Source organism: Lates calcarifer, linkage group LG24 (assembly GCF_001640805.2).
Source record: "Lates calcarifer isolate ASB-BC8 linkage group LG24, TLL_Latcal_v3, whole genome shotgun sequence".
NCBI lineage: Eukaryota > Metazoa > Chordata > Actinopteri > Centropomidae > Lates > Lates calcarifer.
The window spans coordinates 11,669,133-11,696,675 of NC_066856.1; the positions used below are offsets into that span (position 1 = coordinate 11,669,133).

The window sequence follows — 27,543 nt, forward strand, 5'->3', positions numbered from 1 at the left end:
GCTACTTCACAGCTTGTTGAAAAGGCCCCAAAAAGGCCTGGAGGAGATCAACTTCCCCTCTGTCTTCCCTTACCCTACCGTGTGTTGTGTGTGTGTATGTGTATATGTGTGAGTGTGTTTCTTGCCCACTCACACACTGTCAAATCTAAGGAAATAGCATAGGAAGTGCTAGCAATGTGAGTAATGCTAGTTCTGCTCAATGGGGCATCCACTGGGAACAATGATGCCAACAATGAATGGGAATAATGGACTTTAGCGATAAACTCACTAACTGGAGTGAGTTAACAGAGTGGAGGGATGGCTGTATTTTGAGGAGTGTTTTTTAGCTGTGTGTTGTACATAAGGAGCAGTCAGAGTGAAGGACGGACTTCCCTGAATGATGTTTCCGCTGTTGTCAGGAGGAAGGAAGGGTGGACAGACAGCCGTCTTTATCTCTCATTAATAAACCTCAGCGATGGAGTGGAGAAATGACTTTATTTGATAAACAAGAGGGACACTGCTTACGCATTTCCACGCAAGTTGTCAAGTGGCCCCCAAGTGAGGAGATGTGAGGAGGGTCACAGATGCCGTGGCCTGGATGGAGGACGTGCTGTGGAGCTGGGACTCACAAAAGTCACACGTGTTTGCATGTTCTGCAATCAGTTAAGAGTTTGGTTTGTAATGGTCAGTTCGCACAGGAACCTTCCAGAGTATTTATTGGTTGTAAAGTGTTTTGTCTTCCAGGATTTCCTCTAAAAGTGTTCTTTGGAAAGGGATTTGGATTGTGTCTATCTGTTAAGACTATAAGCCCCCACTTTAGATGTTATATATTTTGCCCAACACTGAATTACAACCTGATCTTGTCCTCTGACCTCACAGGATGGGGGTAAATAATACAAGAGTTGTATTTGTATTTAAAGAGCCTTATCTTATCATTTCTGTTAAACAACCCATTTCCACACATGTTCTCATCCTTTCTTCTGCTGTATGTCTGCAGATAGAGAACAGAAGGGGAAATACAGTGTCCCTGTCCTGGATGTGAAAACCCGGCAGCTGGTCCTGGCCACCAACCACACACTAGTGCTCGGCTGCAGGTGAGTTTCAGGTATATAGATGTAAGAGCCAGGACACCCAGATTTGAAGAATGGGGTGGAGGTGAGGTGGGATGAGCAACTATCATGACTGATACCTGTAAATGAAAGCAAACACACCATCTGTGCTTATTGTAGTCTTTAGCTTATTTTTTTGCTCCTAGGGAGTTTTAGTTAACACAAAAAAGACATCATAAAATAAAAAGAAATCAAAGCATAAGAGTTGTTTTTCTTTTAAAAAAGACCCTTATAGCTCCCTCATTAGGTCACTGAGTGAAATTTAACCCCCTGGAACACAAGGGGCTTCATTCTTCCACCTTCATATGGTAAAACAATCACTAGATAAAGGGATAGAGTTCCTATGATGTAAGCTGGATGTGAATACACGTGAAAGTTTGCCAAGTGTATTTTGGTTTCAATCCCTTGTACCTGTTGACCAGGGGCCGCTGGGAGCTGATATGGGCGTTCCCATCAGGGTTGGCCAGAGATCAGGTGCGAGTGGAGGAGTCACGCTGTGGGAGGACGAAACATCACTACTGCAGCCGCATGACGGTCAGCCGCAGCCGGGCCCAGCACACAGGCCAGTTCAGCTGCGGATATAAGCACCGACCTCAGAAACAGACCTCTGTTTATGTATATGTCACAGGTAAGACACTACTGTGCTTTTTTCTTCTCTTCTTTTTGTCTCTCTGTCTCTGTAGCTGTCTTTTACTTGGTCTCATACTCACTCCTTCACCCCGTCATGCTCATTGTTTATATCCCCAGGTTAAACAGGATGTGGTGGGTGCTAAATACAGACCAATGCCAAAGAGCCAATTATATCTAAACACTGTTTGTCCCAACAACACATCCTTCTAGATGACTCTGGCACAGTTTCACCCCCCACCTCCCCTGCCTCTCTTTTCTCAGCCCGGGTCTACCTCCCTGTTGTCTATATATAAATCCCTTTTTACTTTCGTTTACGTGCTACCTCGAGGCCAGGAATAGCCCAGCTGCTGAAAGGCTCAGGCCCGGGCAGAGTTTCCCAGGGCATCAGCCTTATCTGCTCTGCTCAGCCTTGCTTGAAGCATCCTGTGCTTGGGGGAGGAGGGGAAGGGCTTGAAGGGGTTGTGTTGGAAGGGGATGTCGCTGTGTCTCTACAAGGTGGCGGCGGGGAGGTATGTGGAAGTGTGTGTGTGTGTGTGTGTGTGAAAGGAGCTGAGAAGGATAAGATGAAGGCCAGAGGCTCAGTGGTATCCAGGGGCAGAGGAGGCACGATGTCTGCCCAGCCAGCTCCTCCCTGTCCTGGATGGTGACGCTCTTCGGGCTGGGCCGTACCAGGCGTGGAGCTGGGCTGATGGCCAGGGTCATAGGGCATGCTACTGTTTGGCCAACAGGACCCTCGGGGGTCATCAATCGCTCAGGTCGCCATGTCCATTAAGCGTCAGACTTGGCTTGCAGTTCTGCTCAGACATTGCCTCCCTCCCTGAGTCCTCTATTGGAAATCAAAGCAAGAGAAGGAAGCCCTCAGTCCGCTAGTCCTTGGGGTACTTTTGTTCGAATGTTCAGAGATTTGCTTTCCTTGAGTAACACCCTATGGTAACAAACAATACAGTGAGCAACACCCACACCTTTGAATGGCACCAAACTATTACAGTAGTCGAGCTGGGAGGAGAAAGGCCGTTTGATTGCTTCTAAACAATCTGTGTGTTTATTGTTGACTACAGGCAGTTATTTGCTGAATGGGTATTCAATGAATGGGTGTGGAGGACAGTGTATGTTTAGGAGTGTGTGTCTGTTTGTTTTTGTTTGTTGCTGAGATTGATACTTGGAAGTGTGTGTGTTTGTTTGTGTGTTTGTGCATAGAAGCAGGTGATTGTTTTCTTTCCTTTCTGTGTGTGCGTGAAATTAAAGGGTCAGTTCGCAGAAGAAAAAAAAAAATTCTCTCTCGGTCAAGATGCTTAAATTGTTACAGGTTGATTTTTTTTAAAAACAAAAATCTCTCGAAACATTGTTCTCAAAGCAAGAAATGTAAGGAGCTGCAGCCAGTGGTGGTGTGGCGAGTGCTTTGATCCGTTTTTTTTGCCCTGGGTTTTGCCTCTCAGGCCACATAACAACTGCCTTACCTAACTGGCACAGCTTATTGGGTCTTTGTACGGCCTGAAAAGAAAACACTTCTCAGGGCTGAAAACAAGAATGACAAATCTGTCAAACCGTTGATATCCTTCCCAAAAAAGACACTGGAACTGAATATCAGTCCAAGACAACATAGTAAAGCTCTTCATAATAAAGATGCAAATAAATCATTCCTGTCATGCCCTTGCACACAGTGTTATCTCACCATGGCAACAGCACTGATTTTGTTAGTCTATGTTTTGAGGTATTTGTTATATGAAACTTCCGTTCATCTCCAGTGAGGAAGCAGGGAAGTGTGTTGCTCACAGCATTAAGAAATACAACAGCAGCATAGCTCATCTGACACTGCATCCTTGTGGAAAACCTAAATGGGACACCTCCCTTCTGAAGAAAGATTTCCTAAGCAAGAAAAATCAGGATATAGTTCTGGGAAAGTGATCTTCTTGTTTAATTTTTGAAAAGGTCAGTTTTCAGTGCTGTTAACACCACAAACATAATTTCATTTATCCTTCTGGCACAGGTCCTGGAATAACAAAAATGAATAGATGATTCATAGAAATGGATCTACAAAAACCTTCCTCCCAATGATTTTGACAATTCATCAATAATCCCTGTCCCTGAAAAAACCTTTTTAGCTTTTTGGGATTTGCTGCTCATTTCTCTTTTATATCAATGCAAATTGAATGTTTTTGGTTTTTAAACTGCTGGTCATACAAAACAAAACATTTGAAGATGTCAACTTGGGCTCTGAGAAGTTGTGATGGGCATTTTTCAGAAAGCAGAAACTAATAATCAATTAATTGATCTGCAATCTGCAGAGATTTTGATAATGGATATATTGATTAAATGCAGCTCTAAAGTATAAGAAGTATAGCTAAGTCTCACTGGAGGTAAGTGAGAAAATATGTGTCTCTGTAATTTGAGTGAACTGACAATTTAAACTATACACATTGTTGTGTACTTTCATTTATGTGATTTTTGTGCATTCATTTTACGTGCTTATTATCTGTACCGTATGTGTCCCTGACCGCAGTGTTTGGGTTTCAGACAGCCAGCAGCCATTTGTGGAACGTCCGGGTATGAGCCCAGATGTGTTGTACCTGAAGACGGGGGAGCAGCTGGTCATCCCCTGCCCAGTCACCCACCCCAATGTCACCACCACGCTGGTGAAGGTCAGTGCAAAAAATATGAATCGGATGACAATTTGTATGTCTTTTAATTCACATTTGAGCTCAGAGACCTGCTCCGCATCATCTTTACATGTAGTAAGTGCGTCTACACACATCACACTCTGTCCTTCTCTGCCCGATCACGCCACACTTAGATTTTCTGCACATCATCACTTGTCCAAGTTCTTTCCATCAGGGCTCACATATGCACACAATGCACTGTCACGTTGTTTCTCCCTCTCCAGATCATTTGCCACATTGTTCTTATCTTGGCAGCCATTACACTGTGGCGTGTGTGTCCGTTTGTTTGTGTCCGTCTGCGGATATGTGTGAAAGTGTGTGCGGATGTGTTTGTGAGTGTTGGTGCTTGAGTGCTGAGTGAGGGGGAGAGCGGACCGAGTTACTAAGTGCAAAGAGGAGCATTTAGAGTGCTTGCTGATTGCATGTGTGTGTCTGTGTTTGTATGAGTGCATGCATTTGTGTGCATGTTAATATATAAGCGTAGTCTATAAGTTAGAGAGATTACGTATATCGTCAAGAAAACCCACCAGTCATAGATACCTCTTTTTACGGGCTTTTTCCGATCAAGTGGCGCCTATGACAGCACTGTTTTTACCTCTGGAGACAGGACATAGGGTCTGGAGTGCCCCGTTGGTCCCAAGCCAGAAGTACTTCCCACATCTCACCCTCTACCTCTTGTAGTAAGAATCCTGGCTGCCAGCTTCCCCCAACTGATGCTTTAAACAGCTGGTGTGCCTGGTGGAGGAAGCAGAGGTAGCTACTGTTGACCCCTGCCAGATCAAAGTACAGTCCATTCTCTTTAATCACAATATGATGGCTTGTGCGTCACTGTAGGAAGCTTATTGTAGTGTAACTACAATAGAGTAGCTACTAAACATGCAGAAAGCCCTGGACTAGACAACCCAACTGAGGAATACTAAGTAGGTGCTGCTTAAAGGAGGTAATCGTGAGTTTTGCTATCACTACATAGCCAACGTTAGCATTAACAGCTGTTTCCATAGCAGTCTAGAAGAAACCATGTGAGTTCAGAATTAAACTTCATTTCTTTACTCACCAAGAGCTGTCCCCAGCAGTAGTAAGCAATGGCAATGCTGTACCTCCTGTTCTATCCCTTCTTTTCTACTACTGAAGTTAACATGCTAATCAGCTAGCCCCAGCCTTGCCGACCAGTCTCTTCACTTTCCGATGGTGACTCATTGTAGTGTCCAGACTGCTCTGAAAAAGTAGGACTGCTCAGAGGGCGTATTATAACCTCTTGTGTTGCAAACATAATGATGGTTGAAGCTCTTGGCAAGGCAATTATCACCACTACCCATTCTCGACAAGGAATTTATTCTATATTTCCTGACTTTTAGCTGCTGGATGGTTCAGTGTTACACTTTTCATCATGCAACTCAAAAGTATCTTTCATCTTTCGAATTTCATGTCAATCCATTCAATTGTGGTTGAGAAATTTCACAAGCCACAAATGCTATACTCATCGTCATGCTAGAAGAAAGGTCACGGGATGATCAAAGTCAAATGAGTTCATCCTCTGGGGAACACGATTATCTAAACAAAATTTTGTGGCAATCCATCCAATAGATATTTCAGTCTGGACCAAATTGGTGGACCGACTGACAGTCTTAAATTGCCATCAGCTGAGCTGCTCACATGGCTAAAAGCAGGAGGAAAGCTGCGATGAGAGGAAATGTCTAGGAACTTGATTTTCTCAGAGTTTGGGATCCAGGAACTGCAAAAACACAATGAGGACAAATAAAACCCTGAATGTCACATCCTACTAGTTCTCCAGACTCTAAATATGAGCCAGAAGCAGACATGGTTGGATATCAACATACGCACATGTGTTTTTGTCTTGCTTCCATCTCCACACAAATGCCTGGAACCACTAAGGTAATTACTCTAAAAATAGCTTTCCTCCTCTCCCCTCATCTCCCACTGCCTCCCCTAACCTGCACTGGCCGGTCTGAACCAGGAATCCAATCACTGTCACAGCCTCTGGAGTGTTTTTTTCCTGGAAGGATTTTGCACTCTGCTTGGATCTTTAACATGACCCTTCTCAGCGGGAACAATACCCAGGAGGCTCTGCTCTCTCGCTCTAGCCACGAAAGTGACCAGCAAGTCCCGGAGGTTCCGGGACGAAGGGGGTTGACCTGGGGTTCCAGTCAAAATGTCTATATCCTGTAGTAACAGGATGCGAGGAGATGGACTGGAGTCACGTTTCTCATGTCCTGACTCCCCTGACTTGTTCGCTCCTCCTCCTGTTTCTCCACCGCCTCCACCTTTGCCTCGCCTCCATGTAGGGTTAGAGGATGGGTGTAAGAAGGGCAGAGAGGGCACTAAGAGCACTCAGATGGAGCTTCAGATGGAGTGGGCAGCATCTATTTATATAAGACTGAGGGTGGAGGAGGATCTCAGGGCAGTGTGAGAGGGTCATCTCACTCTGGGAGGGGGGATATCAGGCAGTTCACACTGGGGGTGCAGGAGTGGGGTGGGGGGGTGTTACCTGTTCCCTTGAGAGTGGGTGGAAGGCTTCCACTGTGTCACAGTAACATTTCCTTGAGGCTGCCTCCAAGAAAACAACAAGGTTACTCACTCACATAAGTGTTCATGTCAAGGTAGCCAAGAAACTACACTGTGAGATTGTAATCAGCTTCATCTGAAATTTCTTCTGACTTATTTTACTCTATTTTAACAGTTTTCAACGTGACCAAAAAATTGCACCAGTCCCAAAATTTTACTTGAAACCCTTGAACCTGAAATTTGGTTTGTTTAAGAAAGAAAACATAGAAGTCCAAACCAGGTGTGAGCCCAAGAGGAGCTTGAATTCCTAGACAACATTTAGAGAACTGAAAGACTTGTATTTGTGCAAGCTGATTGGTGGCGTGATCCTTTAACCCTTGGCTTTCAAAACAGGAACAGTACATTTTTCTGTTACATTGCATTTATGTTTTTCTATGGAAGTGATCTACATGACATCAGTTTCCTTTTGTGTTTTAGCAGGGTTGCACATCGCATGTGACCATGAGACCTTCCATATTCACATGTTTTAATGTTGGTATCAGAATTACTTTTTGCAGCTGCGTTGCTCCCTAATATCTCCATTTGTACGTGAGATTTCAGATGCGCTCAGTGTGATTAAAATGTGTCTGTGCTGCTTTTCTCACAGTTATGGTACAGTGAAATATTTAATGGGTGTTCTTCTCCTCCCACAGTACCCCAACGACAGTCTGAGTCCAGACCAGAGGAACATTATCTGGAACAGCACACAGGGTTTCACCATCAGAAGTCCCACCCTGTATTACACCGGCCTCTTCTTCTGCCAGACCATCACTGATGGTGTCACACACTTGTCACATAAATACTATATTCACAGACCAGGTCAGCACACGCTCTGCAGCAGTACATACTTTACATGTTAACATGTGATTTCTATGTGAAATCCCCAGTCCTCACTGACTTCTATATGTTTCCTTTTTTCTCTCTTTTTACCCCAGTGAGTAACATCATGGCTGTGTATCTGAACAGCAGTGGACCTGTGCAGGCCCTGAAGGGAAATAGTCTGGTCTTAAACTGTACTGCCAAAGGGGAGTTGAACACCAGAGTCAGCATCATCTGGGACTACCCTGGAAAGGTCAGACCTGCGTCAAAGTCTGCAGAGAACCAGAGAAGCACAGTTTTAGATGACTGATGACCTTTGACAGTGACTGAGCAGGGGTGTATTAGCGTGTTACCCTCAGAAAACAGAATATCCCTTCATGCAGACTGATCTGAAATGGAATGGCAAGCTGGTAAAGCCCACCTAGTGCCTTCAAGCAACATCCATCATCCTTGTGATAGTCAGTAGACATTTTATTGCAAAGGTACTTCTTTAAAAGTATATTTTAGCAAAAGTAAAGGTTAGCTACTGTAAAATGTACTCAGAAAGTGAAAGTTACTGTTCCTGTTTTTTTTAATCAACCCATTGTTGGATGTGACTCTCCATTCAATATCAGTCTCTCCTATCTCAACTGCAAGTGCTACAGAGCATCTTGTCCATAATTAAGAGCCTGACATGTACAACCCTGGACTTGATAGATGAATGCAAAGAAAGAACCCTTTTCTCCCTAACAGAGCACTCTGTGGGTTTCTCACTATCTGCCGTCTGCTGCTCTTTTTTCCCTCTTGTCTTCTTTTTTAAATTTATCCCCAACTGGGATCAAACCAAAGTTGTTATTACATGGTATGTTGCCTTCCAAGGCCACTGGGCCAAGAAATGCTCCAAAAATACTTGTCGCCGCTCAGTGAATGCCTTGTTAGCTGTTTTAAGGTCAGAAATGACGCAGCACTGTGGGTTAGAAATCCTAATTCTTGCACTCAAGGTGAACTCTCTGTGTTAATTCTCTGGCTTTTTTCCCTTTCAACCTTCAGAGTAACAATGTCGGCTCCACCACCAAGAGGCTCGTCAAACACAGACTGCACATGTTGTTCTACAGTATCCTAACCATCCCGAAGCTCCAGCGATCAGACCGAGGCCTCTACACATGCCGAGTCACCAGCGGTGAAAACACCAAGCAAGAGCAAGTCAACGTTACTGTCTATGGTGAGCGTCTTCCTCTAAGTCACCACAACATGTACAACAGCTCAACCACAGACATGCACAGATTACTCATTTATATTTGTCATTTATCATTTATATTGAGAGAGTGAGTTTCATTCTGAGGTTTCTCTTGTGACTCACTGTTGAGGGTGGTGGAAGAATGTCACAACTTTATCAAATTATCAAAATTTTCCATTTGATTACTTAATCTTACATCAACGTGGGCATGTGTTTCCTCAATTTTAGACCGGCCGTTCATCCATCTGAGGCCCAGGCACAGATCTGTGTTGGAGGTTCAAGCAGGACAGAAATCTTACCGAATCTCTCCCAAACTAAAAGCATTCCCTGCCCCTGAAGTCATCTGGTAAGAGATCACATTGCTCTCAGATCATGCCTCTGAAGTCACACCTCGTCACCATATTTGAGTTTAGAGTTTTGTTTTTAGTGTTTCACTCCCACTTTTTGTGTCCTGTTGTTAATGGCTAAATAAAGCATGTTGAACTTTAAGCACCATTTCACTGGAAAAGCATGATGATGTGTGTTTAAGCCATGAAGAATTACTTATCATATCTAGTCATCAAAGTTATTAATTCTGTAATGACATTGTCTTAAAACTGGGACTCACTTTCTGAGTCCAAAACTTTGCTCAGTAGTCTTTTTTCTGACAGGTTTAAGGACGGCATGGTGGCAGCAGAGCAATGCTCCCGATACCACATGGATGGGCATTCCCTGGTGATCCGGGATGTCGCAGAGGAGGATGCTGGGAAGTACACTGTCCTGGTACAAATCCAGGAGCACGGACTCTACAAGAATCTCACGCTCACACTCGTTGTCAACGGTGAGAAACAAGAAATAAATCCTTCACCAGACAGCCACTTTTAGCTCTAACTCTCCCTCTTCATCAGTGATTAAACCTTGCTCTTGTATGTCTGTTTGTGTGTGTTTGTGCGGGCTTTTTGTCTGACAGTGAGTCCTCAGATAGGGGAGAAAGCGGTGTCACTGCAGGACCCAGGCTCGGTGCCACGGGGGATCAGGCGAGCCCTACACTGCACGTCCCATGGAGTCCCTCCTCCACACATCCAGTGGCTCTGGCATCCCTGCCCGTCCAAAGGCCTGTAAGTAGCCAGCTGAAGACACAGAAGATGCAGTGTAGTGGGCACGTTAACATTGTGCCTCCAAAATAATGACAATGAGATATAAAAACTCACACCAGGCAAAACATAGGTAATCTAAACATGAGTATACAGCCATACTGTGCTCTCTGTAATCTTTGTTATTGATTGGACAAACCAAAAATTTTAAATTTCTCATTTCACTATAAAAAATTTAGCTTCAATAACAGCAAAAAATATGAAATCTGTTGGTTTGAAAAAGCATTTTTGAGGTTACTAGATGATATTCATTTAAACTGCAAAGGCTAAAAATAATATCAACGCTATAATGTTACAGTAAAAAAATGTTTGTTTTATGTTATTTGTAGGTGTGTGTGTGTGTGTGTGTGTGTGTGATATTGAAAAACGAGACATGTTTTGTCTATTTCAGCATGTGTTCAGACAGCGTTTCCTTCTTGTAACCAGAACAGATGCCTTTGGGGCCTTTCATGTGCGGGAATGTGTGAAAATGTGTGTGTGTTTATTATTGTATTCCATCACGTCTGTGTTTGTATGTTTGCTTGCTTGTACAACTCTTTCCCCATATGTTTGTTCTCTTACCGTCCTTGTGTCCTTTTCCATATGTTTGTTTAAGTGCGTACAAATGTGCAATCTGTGTGTCAGTGTGTGTCTGTGTGTGTGTGTGTGTGTGTGCCTGGTACCTTCACGAACACAGTACACAGTGTATCTCAGACTTGAAAGGACAGAGAAAAAAACACACTTCAATAGAAGCCAGTTCCGTGCTCTCAGTCACGATTTGTTGGTTTCCAAATCAAACGCTATGATTTAATGAATTTCCTGTCCAGGACACAGGGTGAGAGGCCTGTTTATTATTGTGATTGCACACTGCATCCTGTGATGCTTTTTCTTATATCTGACACACACACTATATATAAAGTTCTCATGAGAAATGGCCCAGCCCAGTGATGCAGAGGGACAGTCTTTTAGTCAGCTCACACACATATGAACACACACACACGAGCACTCAAGCAGGCTCTTGGCAGAAACATTGATTGAGTTGTTCTTGGAGGTCAGACGCTTATTGTGTTGCTTATGACCAAGTCAGAAAGGTTAAGTATTACCTGAGAGCACCACAGCAGCCGCCCATACTCTATTCCCCTCTGAGACACACTGACATCATCAGTGTACTTGACCCTTAACCCCCGGCACTCTTACATGGCGCCATGCCGAGGTGCCTCCACTGTGGTTTCATCCGTCCGTCTCCGCCAAGTGTAATCTACCTGAACATGTTTTTGACCAGCTGGCATTTTTACACTGAGACTGGAAATATTCCTCCTGCTGAAATGTTACTTAGAATATCTGCTGCATATTCAGACAATACATGTAAATTTAAGGTGAAAACAATTTTTGAAATTTTGCCTCTGTTGTACCACATTATTATTTTTTATGTCACATGCAATCTACACATGGAAGAAAATTTGCTGAATTTGCGTGATCAATTAGTTGAATCATTCTTTCAGTTTGTAACCAATTACACAAACACTTCAGCATAAACAAACAAACATGCAACAAAAAAACACAGATACTCCCAACAAAACCACACCTGTAAAAACACTATAATGTTCACTGAAGCTGCAGCGTATTGCTGGACCAATGTCCCAGCACATTATGTTTGGCCTCTTCACTTCACAGTAACACTTTACTTGAAGTCCCACTATTTAGCATTCATTAGCAGTATATAATCATTTAAATAAATGGTTAATAACAAGATATATAAATAATGATATAAAATACGTCTCATAGGAAAACTTATAATTGTTGAAAAATACTGGGCAATAATAAACATTTGAAAAATGTCGCCATAGCGATAGTGTTATAAACCATTTGTTCAATGTTTATTTACTGCTTATGAATGGTAATCAGGGTAACTTGAAGTAACGTCTCACCCTGGCAGACTCATGGTCCTCTGTAAAGCTCTGTTCTGGTTCTGCTTCAGTGTCTTGAGTGTGTTACTTTAGACCAGTTTTTGGCTGGATCCTGACTAGGCCCTTGTTCTTTGCAGCCCGGCTGCACCACGAGCCTGACGCCGCTGCTGGAGGAGGCCCAGGGACAGTGGACCAGGCTGGGCCAGGCTGATGGGGGCCTCACGCCTGGGTCCTGGGTCCACTCCTGGGTCTGGCCCTGGGAACCACAGCGCTCTTATCTGGCCCGGGCAGGAGGCGCACTGGGCTTCCTGTGCGAAAATCAGAGCGCTTTTCCTCTCGTTGTTTGGCTTCCTCTCCGATGCGAGACGCTTCCCAGCAGCGTGATTGTCCCTTCGTCTTCAAACGTGGCACAGTCCGCTTCCTCAAGAGCTTGATCTATTCTTGAGAGCCCCCCTCCCCGCGCGCCTTCCCCCCAACTCTGCTGCCCCCCACACATACCTCTCCTACCCCTTCCCTCACCAGCTCTGCCCTCCACCCCAACCCAGCATCCTCCACCTTTACAGAAGAACAACTCCCCATCGCCTCCCGCCCTGGAGCCCACCCCCTCCACACACTCATCAGTGTTTCTGCACAGCAGCCAGAACCCTCAGTGACATAACCAGTGATCCTGTGCTTGCTAAACTGATGTGGAAAGTGAGGAAAGTGACTTGGAACACTGCTGAGCAGTGAAGACCAGGAGACACAGGAAGCAAGGAGGAAAATAAGCCACATCACTAAGGATATAAGGACACTTGCTTTACTGATTATTTATTTATTTCCTTCATTTTCCCAATTTCAGTCCTCCCCTCGCACCCCACCATCCTATAGTTGTTTATGCTTTTACATTTCACAGACATTTTGAGCCAGAAGAAGTGCAATTCCATCCACCCACCAGCCACATTTCTGGAGCTGCTTTGCTTTGTTTTTTGTGTCCTAGAGTGGTACTATAATGGGTGCATGAACCGTGCCTGTCTCAAGCCCCGATTTGATTCTGACATCCACAAAAGCTGTGAGTTTCTGTTCCGATTTTTAGCCACCGGTAGGAGGTCAAATGTGCTCACCATGGACGGGCAAAAAACAAGAGAGAGGACAAGCTTTGTGTTGTTCACTATGGGATGCCTAGAGTTCTCTATTGAAAGACTGCAGGTCAGCAGACGCCTACCATGTAGGAAGTCTCCACAGACCAGAGACTATTACTGCCCTCTGTCATATTATGTCACCTTGTGTCGTCCAGTGTCATCCCACGTCAAAATGTCTCATGTTTGTGTGTCAAATGATGTCAGCATAACAGCCCTCTTGTCTTTGTATTGAAAGTTAATTAAAATCTAAATGTATGCGTGATACTACAAGCCATTTTAAAGAGAATGAGTGCTCTATGTGTTTTAGTAAAGTCCACTTATGTGTGTGTGTTAAGAAAGCATAAGCATGTACATGCTTGTGCAGGAACGTCTGTCTCTGTGTGTGTGTGTGTGTTTGTGTGTTTGTGTCCCATTTTACGGGTGTCCCAATGTGATTCATTCCTTGTATACAGATGTTCTATGAGTAATATATGAATCTAATATTTAATAATTTTATACAACTAACTTACATATGACAAATGACAATATTTGCCAACTTTGTATGAATCTGTTAAGATGTACTGAAGTGTTATATCAGTCGTTTGTGTTTTTGCATTAAACTTTGCTTATATTTGTGTATTGGTTTATACAGCTCTGTGGTTATTTTGGGGTTGAGACAGGAACGAGCAGGGACAGTATACAAGTGTATTTTAGGCAGCGAAAGAGGGCAGGAAGAAAAGGCAGGAGATGACCCGCACTGATACACAACTTGGAACAGTTCATTCATACTTCCAGACAGCTGCTCACCCTGTTGGCAGGCACACACTTTGTGAATGTGGCTGTGGTGTGACTGTGTATGTGTATGCGTGTCATTTTCTGTGTCTAACCACATTTATGTCCACATCATGTAACTAATCATATTTGTGTGTGTGTGTGTGTGTGTGTGTGTGTGTGTGTGTGTGTGTGTGTGTGTGTGTGTGTGTGTGTGTGTGTGTGTGGGAGTTACTTTGATTGGGAAAGCTTTTCACTAGAAGTGTGGGAGTGTTAGCTGGTGTAATCTGTGCCTGTGTGATGGATGAGTGTGTGCTCATCTGTGCGTTCGTACAGCTGTGTGTGTGTGTGTGTGTGTGTGTGTGTGTGTGTGTCAGTATCGCAGTGTCATGCACAGGGTGGGTCGCACATTATCTAATGCCAAGAGGAAGAGTAATCAAGGAGCAGAGAGGAACCAACTTCAGGGAGGTGCTCAGGACAGACAGAAAAGGATGACGACAAGGATACAGACAGAGACAGCGAGCAGAGAGGGGCAGTGACACATCCATAAACAGAGAGAGGATCAATGAACACTGTGGAAATGGTAGTTTACAATGAGGAAGAAGGTTAATGACTAAATAATGAAGCTGCATGTTTTTGAATATTAAATCTATTTGGATAGACTGATATGTAAGCAGATACATGACCAAACAGACAGACAAACAAAACACATGATCAGTTTATAAAACAAAGAAATGCAGGGCTAGCTTATTCATTAATTTGTTTCTACTTGAATAATTCAAGAAATTATTACTCAAAATTATCGAGTTTTGTTGCAGTAATTGACTTATCTTAGTATATTGGACTGTTAGAAAAGAATCACACTGTTTTAAAAGCATATTTGAGTTGAACAGACTTAAATAAATCAATGTTTCACCTGGAACAAATTGAATATAATGCTGCTGTCAGTAGACAACGCAAGATATTTGAAAACATTCTGTTGGGCATTTTCCAGACTAAATTAATTTTTGATTAATTGAGAAAATAATTAACATATTACTAAACAATAAAAAAAATAGGTGCAACCCTAATTTCAGCTATAGATAAAACCATGATGTGACCAAAATCTTTATACAAAGTAAATTTACATAGCACTGAAGTTAGCGTCCAGTTCAGCAGTTAAGAGGAAAGTTAAAGGAAATTTAACAGACAATACTCAATGACTGGTTCTCTATTTTTTGCATCACTTATTATTGTGAAACTATGTTGCATCCATCCAAATTTTGCTGCTTTTTCCAAATCTAAACCACAGATTTATGAAACCATTCTATTTGTGAAAACACAAAAAGGATGATTTCACTGCTTTTTTCACACTTAAGTCAAATCAGATCAGGGCTGGGTCTAAAACCACTATACTTGTCAAATCTGAACTCTGTTCATGGGCAGTTTCAGATTTGTGTAACCTTTATTAGTATGATGTGGTTTTTGGTTAGTGATGTGTTTAATTAAGTAACTGGACACACAAATAAATACATTTTCAAGGCTCTGAGCAAACTGAAAATATTTTTGAGTGGTTCAAATAGTTTAGTTAAATATAGTTAAAAATACTAAAAATAGAGATGTCTTAGTGTGTTGCAATTATGTTCATTCAATAAAACTCGGTCACATCCACTCACAGATTTTTATTTTGAACAATATGTGATGTTAAAATGAATTTTGCTCATGCAGCTAATACTTTTCTACAAGACTCAACACATTTACCACGCTGCTGTGTTCATTAATTACATTTATTCATTTCTGAGAGCATTTACTTGTTCCTTGTTGTAGATGATTTTGTTACACCTCCATGACATTACATTAGATTTATCTTTCCAGAGTAGTGGAGTCTCCTCAACTATGAAATAACTGAGGCACTTCTCCAGCTCTTCCAGCTCTTGTGCTATTTCAGCTTGTCATCTTGAGGAGTTCAGTAAACCACACGGCAGCTTGCACAAGCTCCAGTTCCCACAGCTCCACTAGTGTGTAATCTATTGATTTAGACTTGTGAGAGTCATTGACAGGGACAGGAACTTTAGTCCTGGAAATGTGGAATGATTTGTTAAGAATGGAAGGAAGTTGATCCACAGGATGACAATACCACCTCTGCATCCTCCATAGATGAACAATCCAGCATTACATAGCACACCATAGATCCACTATTGTCAGCCTGCAGGACAGGGAAAGAGGACGTGATGCTATTGATAAGAATGGTTTGGTGATGGTGGTTATGTGAATGAGGGTGATGATAACATCAAGCAGTAACGATCAAGGAGTTTCCCTGGTGTTCTGGTCTTCCTCCCGCTGAGCGCAGCTGAGAAAAACACACACACTCACATCTGGAAGCAGTGTAAAATGACTTGTGTCAACACAGCTGAGTCCTTGTCCTCCTCCTTCTCCCCCCAGGTGTGTGTGTCCAACCTCCTCCTCACTGTGGAGCCTTGTGACGGAGAGTCTCCCCGCCACATCCACACACAACCACATCCTGAGTGTTACTCACAGACAGGAAGTGCTTCAGGGGAAGAAAAAGGTAGGTAAAGCACAGTGTGACTGACACAGGAGCCATGATTGGTCAGTAACAGATCTTCCAGTCGCCAGAACTTCCATTAATACTTATCGGCAGCTTGCATGTAAAACTGCCCACTGAGTTGGAAGTGGGCAGGAGGTCTGGCTCAGAGACCCCTATTGTCTGCTCAGTGGGCCAATGGAAAATATGATTCCCGCCATCAGTGGCAGAGGTAATGAGCCTGATGAATGTGTGCGTTTCATAGTGTGCTAAGTGCCGGTTTGTTCATGCGGATGTTTGTGCTTTCCGTAGACAGTGGGGGTCCTGACTGTGGCAGAGGCCTTTGTGTCTGGAGTATATCGCTGCGTTGCCTCCAACTCTGTCGGCGCAGACCAGCTAGACGTCCACTTCTACATCACAGGTGATCCCACACAAAATGAATCACCTCCTCGGATATATAACTCATGGGCGGGGTTTTTTTTTTCCTCTCTTGACGACATCTGGGAATTTTTTTCAAAGCTTAAATAACAAATTACAGTAAAAGAATATATTTTAAGTTGCCTGGCTGCTCTTCCCCTCTTCCCTTTTCCACCTTAGTATCCTCTTACTTAAAATAACTAGTTTCTGTCATCTTTCTCCATCATCTTGCTTTTCACATTTCACACCCCTCTTCATTCTTTGACACACTTGATGCTTTGTCATGTTAGGCCAAAGCGTCAAGTATGTGTCATGTATTATTTTGTATAAACATCTTTCAAAAAACAATATGTTTTGCCTGCTAACTGTTTAAAGTTTCACTCAGTGAAAATGATCCAATTAATTCTTTTTTCAACCTGAAAGTCAGGTAAAAGAACACATACAAGAACATATTTTTCCTGAGTACATATGCTTGAACTGCCTCAAACATTTTATGTGTGATTGATTGGAGTGACCATGCAGAGCTAACATCATGGAAATTGACTGGCTTAGTAAAAGTTTTATTTCGTAAATCATTATGACATTTCAAAATGTCATCAAATGATCATTCATCTTGTGATTTCACGCCCATGCACACATACACACACTCATACACTTATTCATGCACAGTCAACTATTATCTTTGACTTTTCTCAGTTAAACTGTGACTGGACTCACTGTCTTCTGTGTATGACTTTTCTATGTTGTAGGAAATATTATCAAAAGAACCAATGCAAACAAAAAGTAAAGAGAATATAATACACGTGTGGAGTTTCAGTGCTATGAGGCCTTAAGGGAACATTGTGTCTATCAAGTAAAGAAGGTAAAATGGTATAAATAAAAGTTAAAGATGCAGGAGAGGAGTAGAAGTGTCAGATCACCATGTGTAAAATATTATTACTAATATTTTAAATACTCTATAACATTCTGGACATAAACTAAATATGAAAAAATAACTGTTGATGACACATCAGAAGGACAAAGTCTCTTGCATGTGGAAGCTGAAGGGTAACACACATATTAATGTAGGTTGAAATACTTGGCAGAACAAAGTAGTGTACGTGCATTGTGTACATACTGGACCTTGCAGCTTTGTGATGTGGAGTTAGATTTGTAACTAAGCATACAGGTTAAGGTTTTTTGTGTGTATGTGTTTGCGCACAAGGCTGTGCTGAGCTGTTAGTGTGTGAGCAAGAGCGAAACAGGAAACTGGGGCTCTTATCGTTCCACTTCCCCGTGCAGCGCACTTCCTTGGACTGGCAGGTCCGCTTTATTTCGGGAGGCCTTGGGGTGTTCGGGAAAGATAAACACTATCTGCCATCAGGAAACTCTCGAGCCGTTTCCACGGGAAGTTTCGAATGGCTAAAGTAAATAAAAAGCCTTTTCGCTGTATTCCACTTGCTGCTTTTTCCCCACAATAGCCATTCAACATTGTCATCAAAGGTTGCAGAAATGGAGGTTTGGTGGAATCAGCTCCTAAAGTGTATGTTTCAGGCACCAGGCAGGATCCTGACCCACATGTCAAGAAACTGAGAAGGGTTATTCATCAAACAGGAGACCACTGAAGGTTTATATTTTGTTCCTGTTCCTGCTCCCTACCACCCCTTCCCTATCAATCCATCTCTCCATTTCTTCTGTGTTTCCCCTCAGACGTCCCAGGAGGCTTCAGTGTAAACCAGCAGGAGGAACCAAGAGAGGGCGGAGATCTCCACCTCACCTGTGTTGCCAATAAGTACCTGTACACAGCCTTGTCATGGCAACGGGTGAATGACACAGAGGGTGTCCAATCCCACAGATCTGCCCTAAGTAGTCAGCAGTTCACATCGGGGGAATTCTCCAACTCTCTGGTTCTGTTGCTAAGCAACCTGACAGCCAGAGATGCTGGAACCTACAGGTGCTCCACCCGCCACCTCATCACGGGACAAGAAACACATCTGGACACACAGGTGGCAGTCACAAGTGAGTAATTTCAACTTTATGATCTCCTCTTCATCTTCATCCTAAACTCACTTCAAAAGTTAGTCATTTTACTTCTGCTTTTATTTTTTCTAAATTGTGCACAGCTATTTTTCTGGTCAGTTTTTAGATCCTGCTAAAACAAATGTAAAGGTTTTTTTTTTTTACATAACAAAAAAAAAAATTTACAAAGTACCTCAGAGCATTTTTAGCTGCTAGATTTTTGACTTGAATTTTTAGATTTAAGTGACTTGCAACAAATGGTATAAATATTGAAATCAACTGAAAATCAATTCAGTTGCTCATAATTTAAATGTTTTTGGTCGTTGTTCACCTCCAAACAAATCTTGGTGTGAAAGTATTGAAGCAGTTTTCAGGGGCTGAATGATCCAGGGGACTCTGTGCTGAACAGGAGACCTCAAAGATTAATGATTCGCCCAGTTTACTTCCTGTTTTTATATTCCTAATAATAATTGTTAATTACTAACTATCTTTTAAGTTAAATTTGCCATATTCTCTTTGTAAACTCTTTGTGTTTTCTGTGCACATATGTTGCACATACATACAAACAAACAAACACCCACACTCTCTCACAGAGGTCTCGCTGCTTGGGAATTGGGTCCCCTCAGCTTCCTGGGGCCCCACCCTGCCTTTGCTCTTGCGCTCCAGCTCAGCACCTCTTTCACGTGGGAATGAGCTCTTGTCTGGAGGAAGAACACACAATGGCACTTCCCACAATGCCACATTTACAGGCCTCTACACAGGGCTAGAGGAACAATCAGCCAATCAGACACTGTCAGGCCCCAGCCCCCGCGGACAATCATCAATTGTTGTCCAGGAGGAAGATAGGGGAAACAACAATCAGTCGCCTTGGTTAAGTGACTTTTCTTCATGTCTTTTACCGCTGTTCTCTGTACAATCAGGGCTCTACACGACAACTTCCTCCCCTGGGACCACCACAAGGGAATTATTAGAGAGACAGGGTGACCAGAGAGAGACATGTGGGGCAGCTAGAAAGAGAGAAAAAGAGGGAGAATAGAGGAAAAAAATTAAAGCATGAGGTTAGAGAGTTCCAGAGAACGAGGAGTGGTCTGATCTAATTATAGTGTATGAGAATTGTAGTGTAATTATAGCACGTGAGAGGGAAACTAAAGAACTACAACTCATTGTGTGCTTTCAGAGGCCAGTAACTGTCCACATGATGAAATACAATATTGTTGGTGCTTTTTAGACATGAGTTTGTATTGTTGTGTTTTTCATGGCCTGAATGTCAGCTGACTCAGGTTGAAGGCAAGGCCACTCTTCTACAGAAATGTGGTGCTATGAACACTGAATTATTGTGCAAAAGTGGCACTGGTCCAGAAAACAGTGGATAAAAATAGCAGTGACTTGATTTCATCAGAAATTCATTTGTATCTATGAATAACTAAAACTGTGTTGCAGCAGTTGTGAACACAGATCTTTCAGTTGATCTATTTTAAATGTTTTACTTTATTAAAAACAGAAATACCACAATGTAAAGCCTTCGATTTAAAGTTTCACTCAAATTAAGTACAGATGTATTAGCAGCAAAATGTCATTAAGGGCCATAATTTAAATCAAATGGCTGTTTTGTGATGTGAAAATCGTTGCTTGTAGTGATGAACCCACTGTAGTTATCTGTACAGATCATATTAGCTCATTTCTCTGGTTTTCCGGCACACATGTTTACTGCTTTGGGTTTCACTCTCATTGCTGTTTTTGGACTGCAGCAGGCAGCTGTTTTGGTCAAACACTCAGCCTGCAACCTGTATAGTACCGAATGACAGGCAGATAAAGTTAGCTACTAGCTGGTGACCATAGTGGAACATTTAGCAGATAAAGTAACAGATATTATCATATTACAATGTTGAAACTGACTATGGATATCTACTTTAATTACTTTATATACTGTTGGGTACTTAATATTCTAAAAGCATTTTCAGGTTGATCATATATTTGTCATATAAGAAGTGTCAAATGTCAAGAAATCATATCATTTTTGCTGCTTGTGTTATTCTCATAGTGTGTTGGTGTGTCTCCCTTCAGTTCTGGAGCCTCCGGTGCTGCGTAATAATTTGACAGATTGTACAGTCAACGTCAGCAGCTCAGTGACCCTTAGCTGTCCGTCTCAAGGCATCCCACCCCCTACTATCACATGGTACAAAGATGAACATGCTCTGTCACAGGGATCAGGTAAAAAAAAAAAACAAACAATAAATACATTTTAAAAAAAACTGAAAGGTGTAAATTGTAGCTGTAGTCGGGTGTATAAATACATTTTTTGCCATCATCTTCAAGGTATTGTCATATCACCAGAGGATGGCACCCTCCATATTGACCGAATCACAGTGGAAGACCAGGGTCTGTATACGTGCCAGGCCACCAATGAGAGGGGATCAGCAGAGAGCTCTGCCTACATATGGGTCACCGGTAAGTGTCTGTGAACCAGTTGTGTTTTTCAAGCATCTCGGCCTCTGTGTTTACCTCAGACATGAGGATGGTGCACCTCCATATATGGGTATGTCTGAATGTCTATTGTTTTCAGTTCTGTAAATAGATGTATAGTCTGGATGTACAGACATAGTGCACTATATCACATTGCTTTTATGCATGTAGTATTACGTTACATACATTGAGGTGTGACGTGTCATTTCCATTAATGGAAGATGATTAACGATTGTTTATCAGTTTCTACATAAACATCTTAACATAATCCCACTGAGGGACACACTCACTCTTTTGTTCAGTTTTCCTCATTCACACACACACACACACACACACACACACACACACACACACACTCACACACTCACTCATCACAGAGGAGGGGGTCCCTGCACGGATCTACTACCCCCCAGTCTGAGCACCGCTCCCTGGCAGAAATGGTGGACGTGCTTCCTAGTCCGGTTCTGGAGAGAGGAGTGGCTGTGTCTGTGTCTGTGTCTGTGTCTGTGTGTGTGTGTGTGTGTGTGTGTGTGTGTGTGTGTGTGTTGTTGTTGTGTTCTGATCAGTCAGGAAGGAAACTGTCTCCCGTTTTTATTTCCTCCGGAAGGGCCCAGCCTGCATCTCAGAGAGGCTCCGCGTTGCACTGAGCTGGGCATTTCTGCATCTCCCCATTAAAAAAAAGAGAAAATAAACTTTGGGATTTAATGAGGAGGATGGATGGTAGTGTTTATGGGTCATAGTACAACAGTGAAAACGCAGTGCCCCCATTTGGAAGCATGGAGAAAACTTATGTGGTGTGAAAGGAGCAACATTGTAGTACCTGTGCAGCTTATTCCAAGCCAATTTGTGTGCAAAAACTAAATGCAATCTAATGAAATATTAAAGATGATTAAGCTTTAATATGTGTGCATGTTTTTCTGCAGGTGCCTCAGAGACCTCATTTTTGGAGATTCCCACTCTCACTTGTACCTGTGTGGTGGCCACTCTCTTCTGGCTTTTGCTCACACTCTTCATACGGAAACTGAAACAGGTAAGAGGAGACAGGATGTTTCCTGTTGTGATGACACAAATATCTGACACATATTTAGAGTTTTCTGTGTACATTTTGTATGTATTCTTATTTTTCTTTTGACCTGAATTCCACCTTCTTAATTAAATGACAAGTGGGAGATACAAGATTTCCATTCCGTAATAACATCTCACTTCTCATTTCTTTCTCTCGTCTCCTTCCTTCTCAATTTTTTTGTTTTTGTGTCATCATGGCGTTACCAAGCTGTTGTTAGGTGAATATGTGCAAACAAGTTTTTCAATTTACATTTCATCCTCCAGTTCTCCAGGCCTCAAGGACTTTTAAATCACTGTGGTGTTATACATTGCTTGCCACAGAATTTGTCCATACATCCATTATCTGTACTGCTTATCTGTAAGGGTAGAATTTGCTTTCATATTTATTTATTTTATTTATATATTTATTTATTCTACAAAATACTCTCTCTTATGTCTCTTAAGCCCAGTGCTTCTAACACCAAGCCAGAGTATCTGTCAATCATTCTGGACACTGGAGAGGGACCAATAGAGGAGCAGTGTGAAAGACTGCAATACGACCCCAACCAATGGGAGTTCCCTCGGGAGCGCCTCAAATTAGGTAAATTTTTGTTCTTTAAAAATAAAATGCAGAAATTGATAGCATTAGCATGAATGACTTCAACTGTGATATGAAACTGGAAGGATTTGGGGAATGTAATGCTAAGGGGAGGTATTTAAGATCACATAACAGATACCCAGACTTTCTCACAGGTCTTATCAGATTATTATTGGGAGTGACTCTTATTCCATTAATCAGACTTTGTGTCTGTGTTGTCTATGTTGAGCTAATCAACTCCAGCAGGGGGTGTGTAAACTGTGTTTACTGGAACTAATCAGCTCCTACTATCATCAGGGTGGGATTCAGTTAGATGGACTCTTGATGGGGTCTAAAGTCTTCTCTTATCAGCATCTCACATCCATGATGGATGATAATGGTAATTAATAATGTTGCTCAATTAGACACAAACACTCACCTCCCTTTTCTTTATCAGTATCACCTTCCTCCTCTTTCTTACAGGGAAACCTCTGGGCCGTGGAGCCTTTGGTAAGGTGATGCAGGCATCTGCGTTTGGTATAGACAGTGCCTCAAGCTGCAGGACTGTGGCTGTTAAGATGCTCAAAGGTACAAGATCTGGTCTCTGGAGTTCCCATAGAAAGATTAAAATACGATCCTGAGCAAGAACATCTGTACCACTTGTTGTTCTTTTCTGCCTTTTGTCCACCAGAGGGAGCTACAACCAACGAGCACAAAGCTCTGATGACTGAATTGAAGATCCTCAACTACATCGGACACCATCTGAATGTAGTGAACCTTCTGGGGGCCTGCACCAAGCCAGGAGGTGTGTTTATTGTCTGTGCATGTGTGCTGTAAATATGCCTGTTAATATATGCACAAGTCAGTGTATATGCATATTCATGTTTATGTATGTTTATACTCTCACACTGATTCTAATATATGTGGTTGTTTTCTGTGTGTACAGGACCACTGATGGTTATTGTTGAGTACTGTCGCTATGGAAATCTCTCTACCTTCCTGAAGAGCAAGAGAGAGGTGTTTGTGCACAACCGGGTGAGCTCAACAGCTTCAGCAGTTGTACACATACACAGTAAGAGATAGTGTTGCGATAGACATGTTTCACACACACCAGGAACTACTTGGCGTGCAAACATAGTTCACACATGCACAAATTTTAGTTTCTTCTTGCATTTGACAGTAAAACAATATCACTGCTGTGCTGAATGCTATTACAAAATCATACTCTCAAAAACTCACTTCTGCAATCTGTGTGAGGTTCGAAGATGTTATCAGTTCTTGAGCAGGATGTTTACTTCCTTATATTCTTCACAAGTTTAAACATTACTAAAAACTGTGGCCTCAAAGACATGAACTGAATTAATTCTCTCTTATACCACTCAACTAATTAACTACCACTTAAAAAAAAATCTCAGGAGACATGTTGAGTCCATCCTAACCTTTGACTGTTTGCTCTAAGTTAATTGATTTCACCCAATCTTAGTTGGCCAGAGGGAAGGATGGAGGGCTGAGTTGTGTCAGCGGTGTGTCTGACAGCCAGAGCCTCGTTAAAACAGAATTTGATCACAGAGACAAGACAGACAATGACCTTGGTAAGACAGCAGCTTAGTGAACATTTTCCTATATTTGTGCAAACAGTTTTTTACATCCCTGTGTCTGCCTTCTTCCTTCCTCTAGATCCAAAATCTGCATCCAGCTCTTTATTCCTGGAAGATCTCATCTCCTTCAGCTTTCAGGTGGCACGTGGAATGGAGTATCTGGCCTCTCGCAAGGTCTGACCCTTCACATGCTTCTATATATGTGTGTATTTCATATGTATTTCATTAATGGTTTTCTCTTTGTACCCTCATCAGTGTATTCACAGAGATCTGGCAGCCAGGAACGTTCTGCTTTCTGACAATAAAGTGGTGAAGATCTGTGACTTCGGCCTGGCCCGAGACATCTACAAAGACCCTGACTATGTTCGCAAAGGAGATGTGAGTACATTTGGGCAATCTGCTTTAATTAGTTACGAAAATGTTACATTTCTTTTTTTGATTAAAATGACAGATTGCAGTGCATCAGTGCAGTTTTTTACCATGTTACAGCATTCAAAACACTGAACCGCACTTATCGTTATCATGTAGCTGAAGCAGAAAAACAATGCATAATGTCAAAATGCTTTTATTCTCTGGTTGGCTGACAGGCTCGCCTCCCTCTCAAGTGGATGTCTCCTGAGTCCATCTTTGATAAGGTGTTCACCACCCAGAGTGACGTGTGGTCCTATGGCATTCTGCTGTGGGAGATCTTCTCTTTGGGTAAGAGTCACCATCTATTTGTTATCAACATATGTTGGACAAACAATGTCAGACACATCACATGATAGTGCAATACAAATTACTCTGTTTGCAAAGCTTAAAATGTACATTTTTAGGACTCCACACAGGTGACAGCTGTGGCCAGAGGCATTATGTTTTCGGGTTGTCCGTCCGTCTTTACCTTATCCATCCAGTTTCATCCAAATAGGCCCGAAGAAATTTCTAAAAGTCATCCGGCTCATTACCTCAACTTTTCCAAACGCTAAGATCAGACGTTCAATATAAACCTGACACGATGAACGTTTAAGTGCAACACCCACAAACGAACTTACTGATATCAACTCGGTGCTTGGCTCCGGGTTTGAATCTTGTCTCGGGCCAAATCTTTTACCCCGGCCCCGGTAAAGCAAGTAGCAAACTAACTAAATTAGTTAAGTACTTGAAGTAGAGCAATTGAGCAAGTAAACACAGTTAAAACAAACAAACAAACAAAAAAAAAAAAGTGGAGTTTTGTTTTTTTTAAAGAAATTTCTTCGGGCTTATTTGGATGGAATCGGATAGATAACGTACAGACGACGGACAACCGGAAAACATAATGCCTCTGGCCACAGCTCACACCTGTGTGGAGTCATAAAAATGACTTTTTGCACGTGGGCGTTAAACTTCAAAATTTACTGTCTGCGGTAAGATTCCAACTCACGATCATTTATCTATCAAGACGACGCTTATCGGCTCGTGTTAATCGTGTTAACGTCTTTCACTGCGTCTTTCTCGCGTTTAACTACTGATATTTGGCCTTGGACTTTCTGTCCCCGATAAGATTCGAGCCAGCCATCATTGATCAGCCAAACCGATACCTGTGGTCTTGTGCTATTTAGCTGAATAAGCGTTGAAGTTCAAAATTTACTGTTGCTGGTGTGATTCGAAATCATCAGTTTTCCAAGCCGACTTCTATCGAGTTGAACTAATTCGACGAGTTTCTCCGAGTCTTTCTAAGCTTTTAAGTGTTTGCATTTGGTCTTGGACTTCAAAACTTACTGCCCCAGGTTAGATTAAAACTCTCGGTTTTCGGATGTTTATCGGCCTAACGATGAATTTTTTGCAAAATGTGCAGAGCGGGCTTTAATCGTGTGGAGTAAAACGTATTCGTATATGAATGCTCTGATGTGTGTTTGACCAACAGGAGCTTCCCCGTACCCTGGTCTCCACATAGATGAAGAGTTTTGCCACAGACTGAAGGCTGGAACAAGGATGCGAGCACCAGAGTACAGCACACCTGAGATGTGAGTTGGAATATTTTTTAAACACTGTAACCTGCTGAAATCAGCCAGGGGGCAACAGGTGTAGTGATTAGGGAGCCCAACATCTAACTTTAATTTTGTTACGAAAGCAAAGAAAACCTGCTTTGCAGCCAGACATAAAACATATAGATAAACAATTTCTCACTGTGGGAGGAAGATACAAGTTTAAACTGTTGTGTCATCAAGTATAGGCCCTGCAGCAGTAACCCAGACTGTGATACTGTTAATGTTTTGACTGAAAAGTAAGCAGCATACCTGTGTCTGTGTATGTGAACAGTTACAGCACAATGCTGGCATGTTGGGAGGCCAGTCCCTCAGACCGACCCACCTTCACCAACCTGGTGGAGACACTGGGAGACCTGCTGCAAGCAAGGGTTCAGCAGGTCAGGGGTTATGATTCATTATCCAAAAAATGTCTCTCAATATATGGATAAACTACACAAAAAGACTCAAATGTCTGCTGATGTAAGGTCTTACAAACCCCCCACTTTGTTTCACCTTTTCAACAGGATGGGAAAGATTATATTCCTCTGGGATCGTTCATGTCTGGAGACACAAATCGCAGCGACACCTTGAAAGAGAACCCACTCGCAGTCACAAACCTGAGGTAAGGAAATGAGAAAATGAAAACATTAAGTGATTTAGCACACAGCATATAGGTCTGTGTACACCTTGACATGAGATGATATGTAACTGTGTGTGAGTATGTTAGAGAAGCACTGTAGAAGGATAAAAGATACAAAAAAGGGAGAAAAATGAGCAATACAGGTGCAGATGTGAAAGTGATGGGAGAGGGCTTTGTGAGGTAACTGAAACTAAATACAGAAGCAACAGGAAACAGGTTGAGAAAGTAGAGAAATTTCTAACTTGTTTTGAATGTGAATCCTATCAGTTACATGAGGGGTATGGCCACACTCCAGACTTTTGAGGAACTGTCCTGCCAGGAGCCAGACAACCCTGATGTAAGAAAACACAGTCACTTCTGTTTGCACGCATGGATAAGACAAAAACGCACTTTGTCAAAACTGAATACTTTTTTGGGGAAAAACTATGAATGATCTGGAAA

The 27,543-nt window shown here is 42.3% G+C and overlaps 1 protein-coding gene across 3 annotated transcripts in view; it reads left to right on the top strand.

The window, feature by feature from the left end:
- flt1 (fms related receptor tyrosine kinase 1) overlaps window positions 1-27,543 on the top strand; it is a 32,343-nt gene that overhangs the window by 2,385 nt on the left and 2,415 nt on the right. The window contains exons 2-28 of one of the 3 annotated variants that reach the window (XM_018673901.2): window positions 977-1,073; window positions 1,511-1,716; window positions 4,233-4,357; window positions 7,591-7,756; window positions 7,873-8,009; window positions 8,786-8,957; window positions 9,201-9,318; window positions 9,623-9,792; window positions 9,922-10,069; window positions 16,281-16,404; window positions 16,693-16,801; window positions 18,487-18,795; window positions 20,860-21,006; window positions 21,112-21,243; window positions 22,182-22,288; window positions 22,768-22,903; window positions 23,363-23,467; window positions 23,571-23,684; window positions 23,826-23,914; window positions 24,363-24,471; window positions 24,557-24,651; window positions 24,733-24,855; window positions 25,065-25,176; window positions 26,360-26,459; window positions 26,755-26,860; window positions 26,987-27,084; window positions 27,370-27,439. In XM_018673901.2, coding sequence (XP_018529417.1) covers window positions 977-1,073; window positions 1,511-1,716; window positions 4,233-4,357; window positions 7,591-7,756; window positions 7,873-8,009; window positions 8,786-8,957; window positions 9,201-9,318; window positions 9,623-9,792; window positions 9,922-10,069; window positions 16,281-16,404; window positions 16,693-16,801; window positions 18,487-18,795; window positions 20,860-21,006; window positions 21,112-21,243; window positions 22,182-22,288; window positions 22,768-22,903; window positions 23,363-23,467; window positions 23,571-23,684; window positions 23,826-23,914; window positions 24,363-24,471; window positions 24,557-24,651; window positions 24,733-24,855; window positions 25,065-25,176; window positions 26,360-26,459; window positions 26,755-26,860; window positions 26,987-27,084; window positions 27,370-27,439 — 3,524 coding nt within the window. Of the gene's footprint in view, window positions 1-976; window positions 1,074-1,510; window positions 1,717-4,232; window positions 4,358-7,590; window positions 7,757-7,872; window positions 8,010-8,785; window positions 8,958-9,200; window positions 9,319-9,622; window positions 9,793-9,921; window positions 10,070-12,128; window positions 13,726-16,280; window positions 16,405-16,692; window positions 16,802-18,486; window positions 18,796-20,859; window positions 21,007-21,111; window positions 21,244-22,181; window positions 22,289-22,767; window positions 22,904-23,362; window positions 23,468-23,570; window positions 23,685-23,825; window positions 23,915-24,362; window positions 24,472-24,556; window positions 24,652-24,732; window positions 24,856-25,064; window positions 25,177-26,359; window positions 26,460-26,754; window positions 26,861-26,986; window positions 27,085-27,369; window positions 27,440-27,543 lie in introns of those variants that run through there. The other 2 variants (XM_051066721.1, XM_018673903.2) reach the window with 2 other exon arrangements.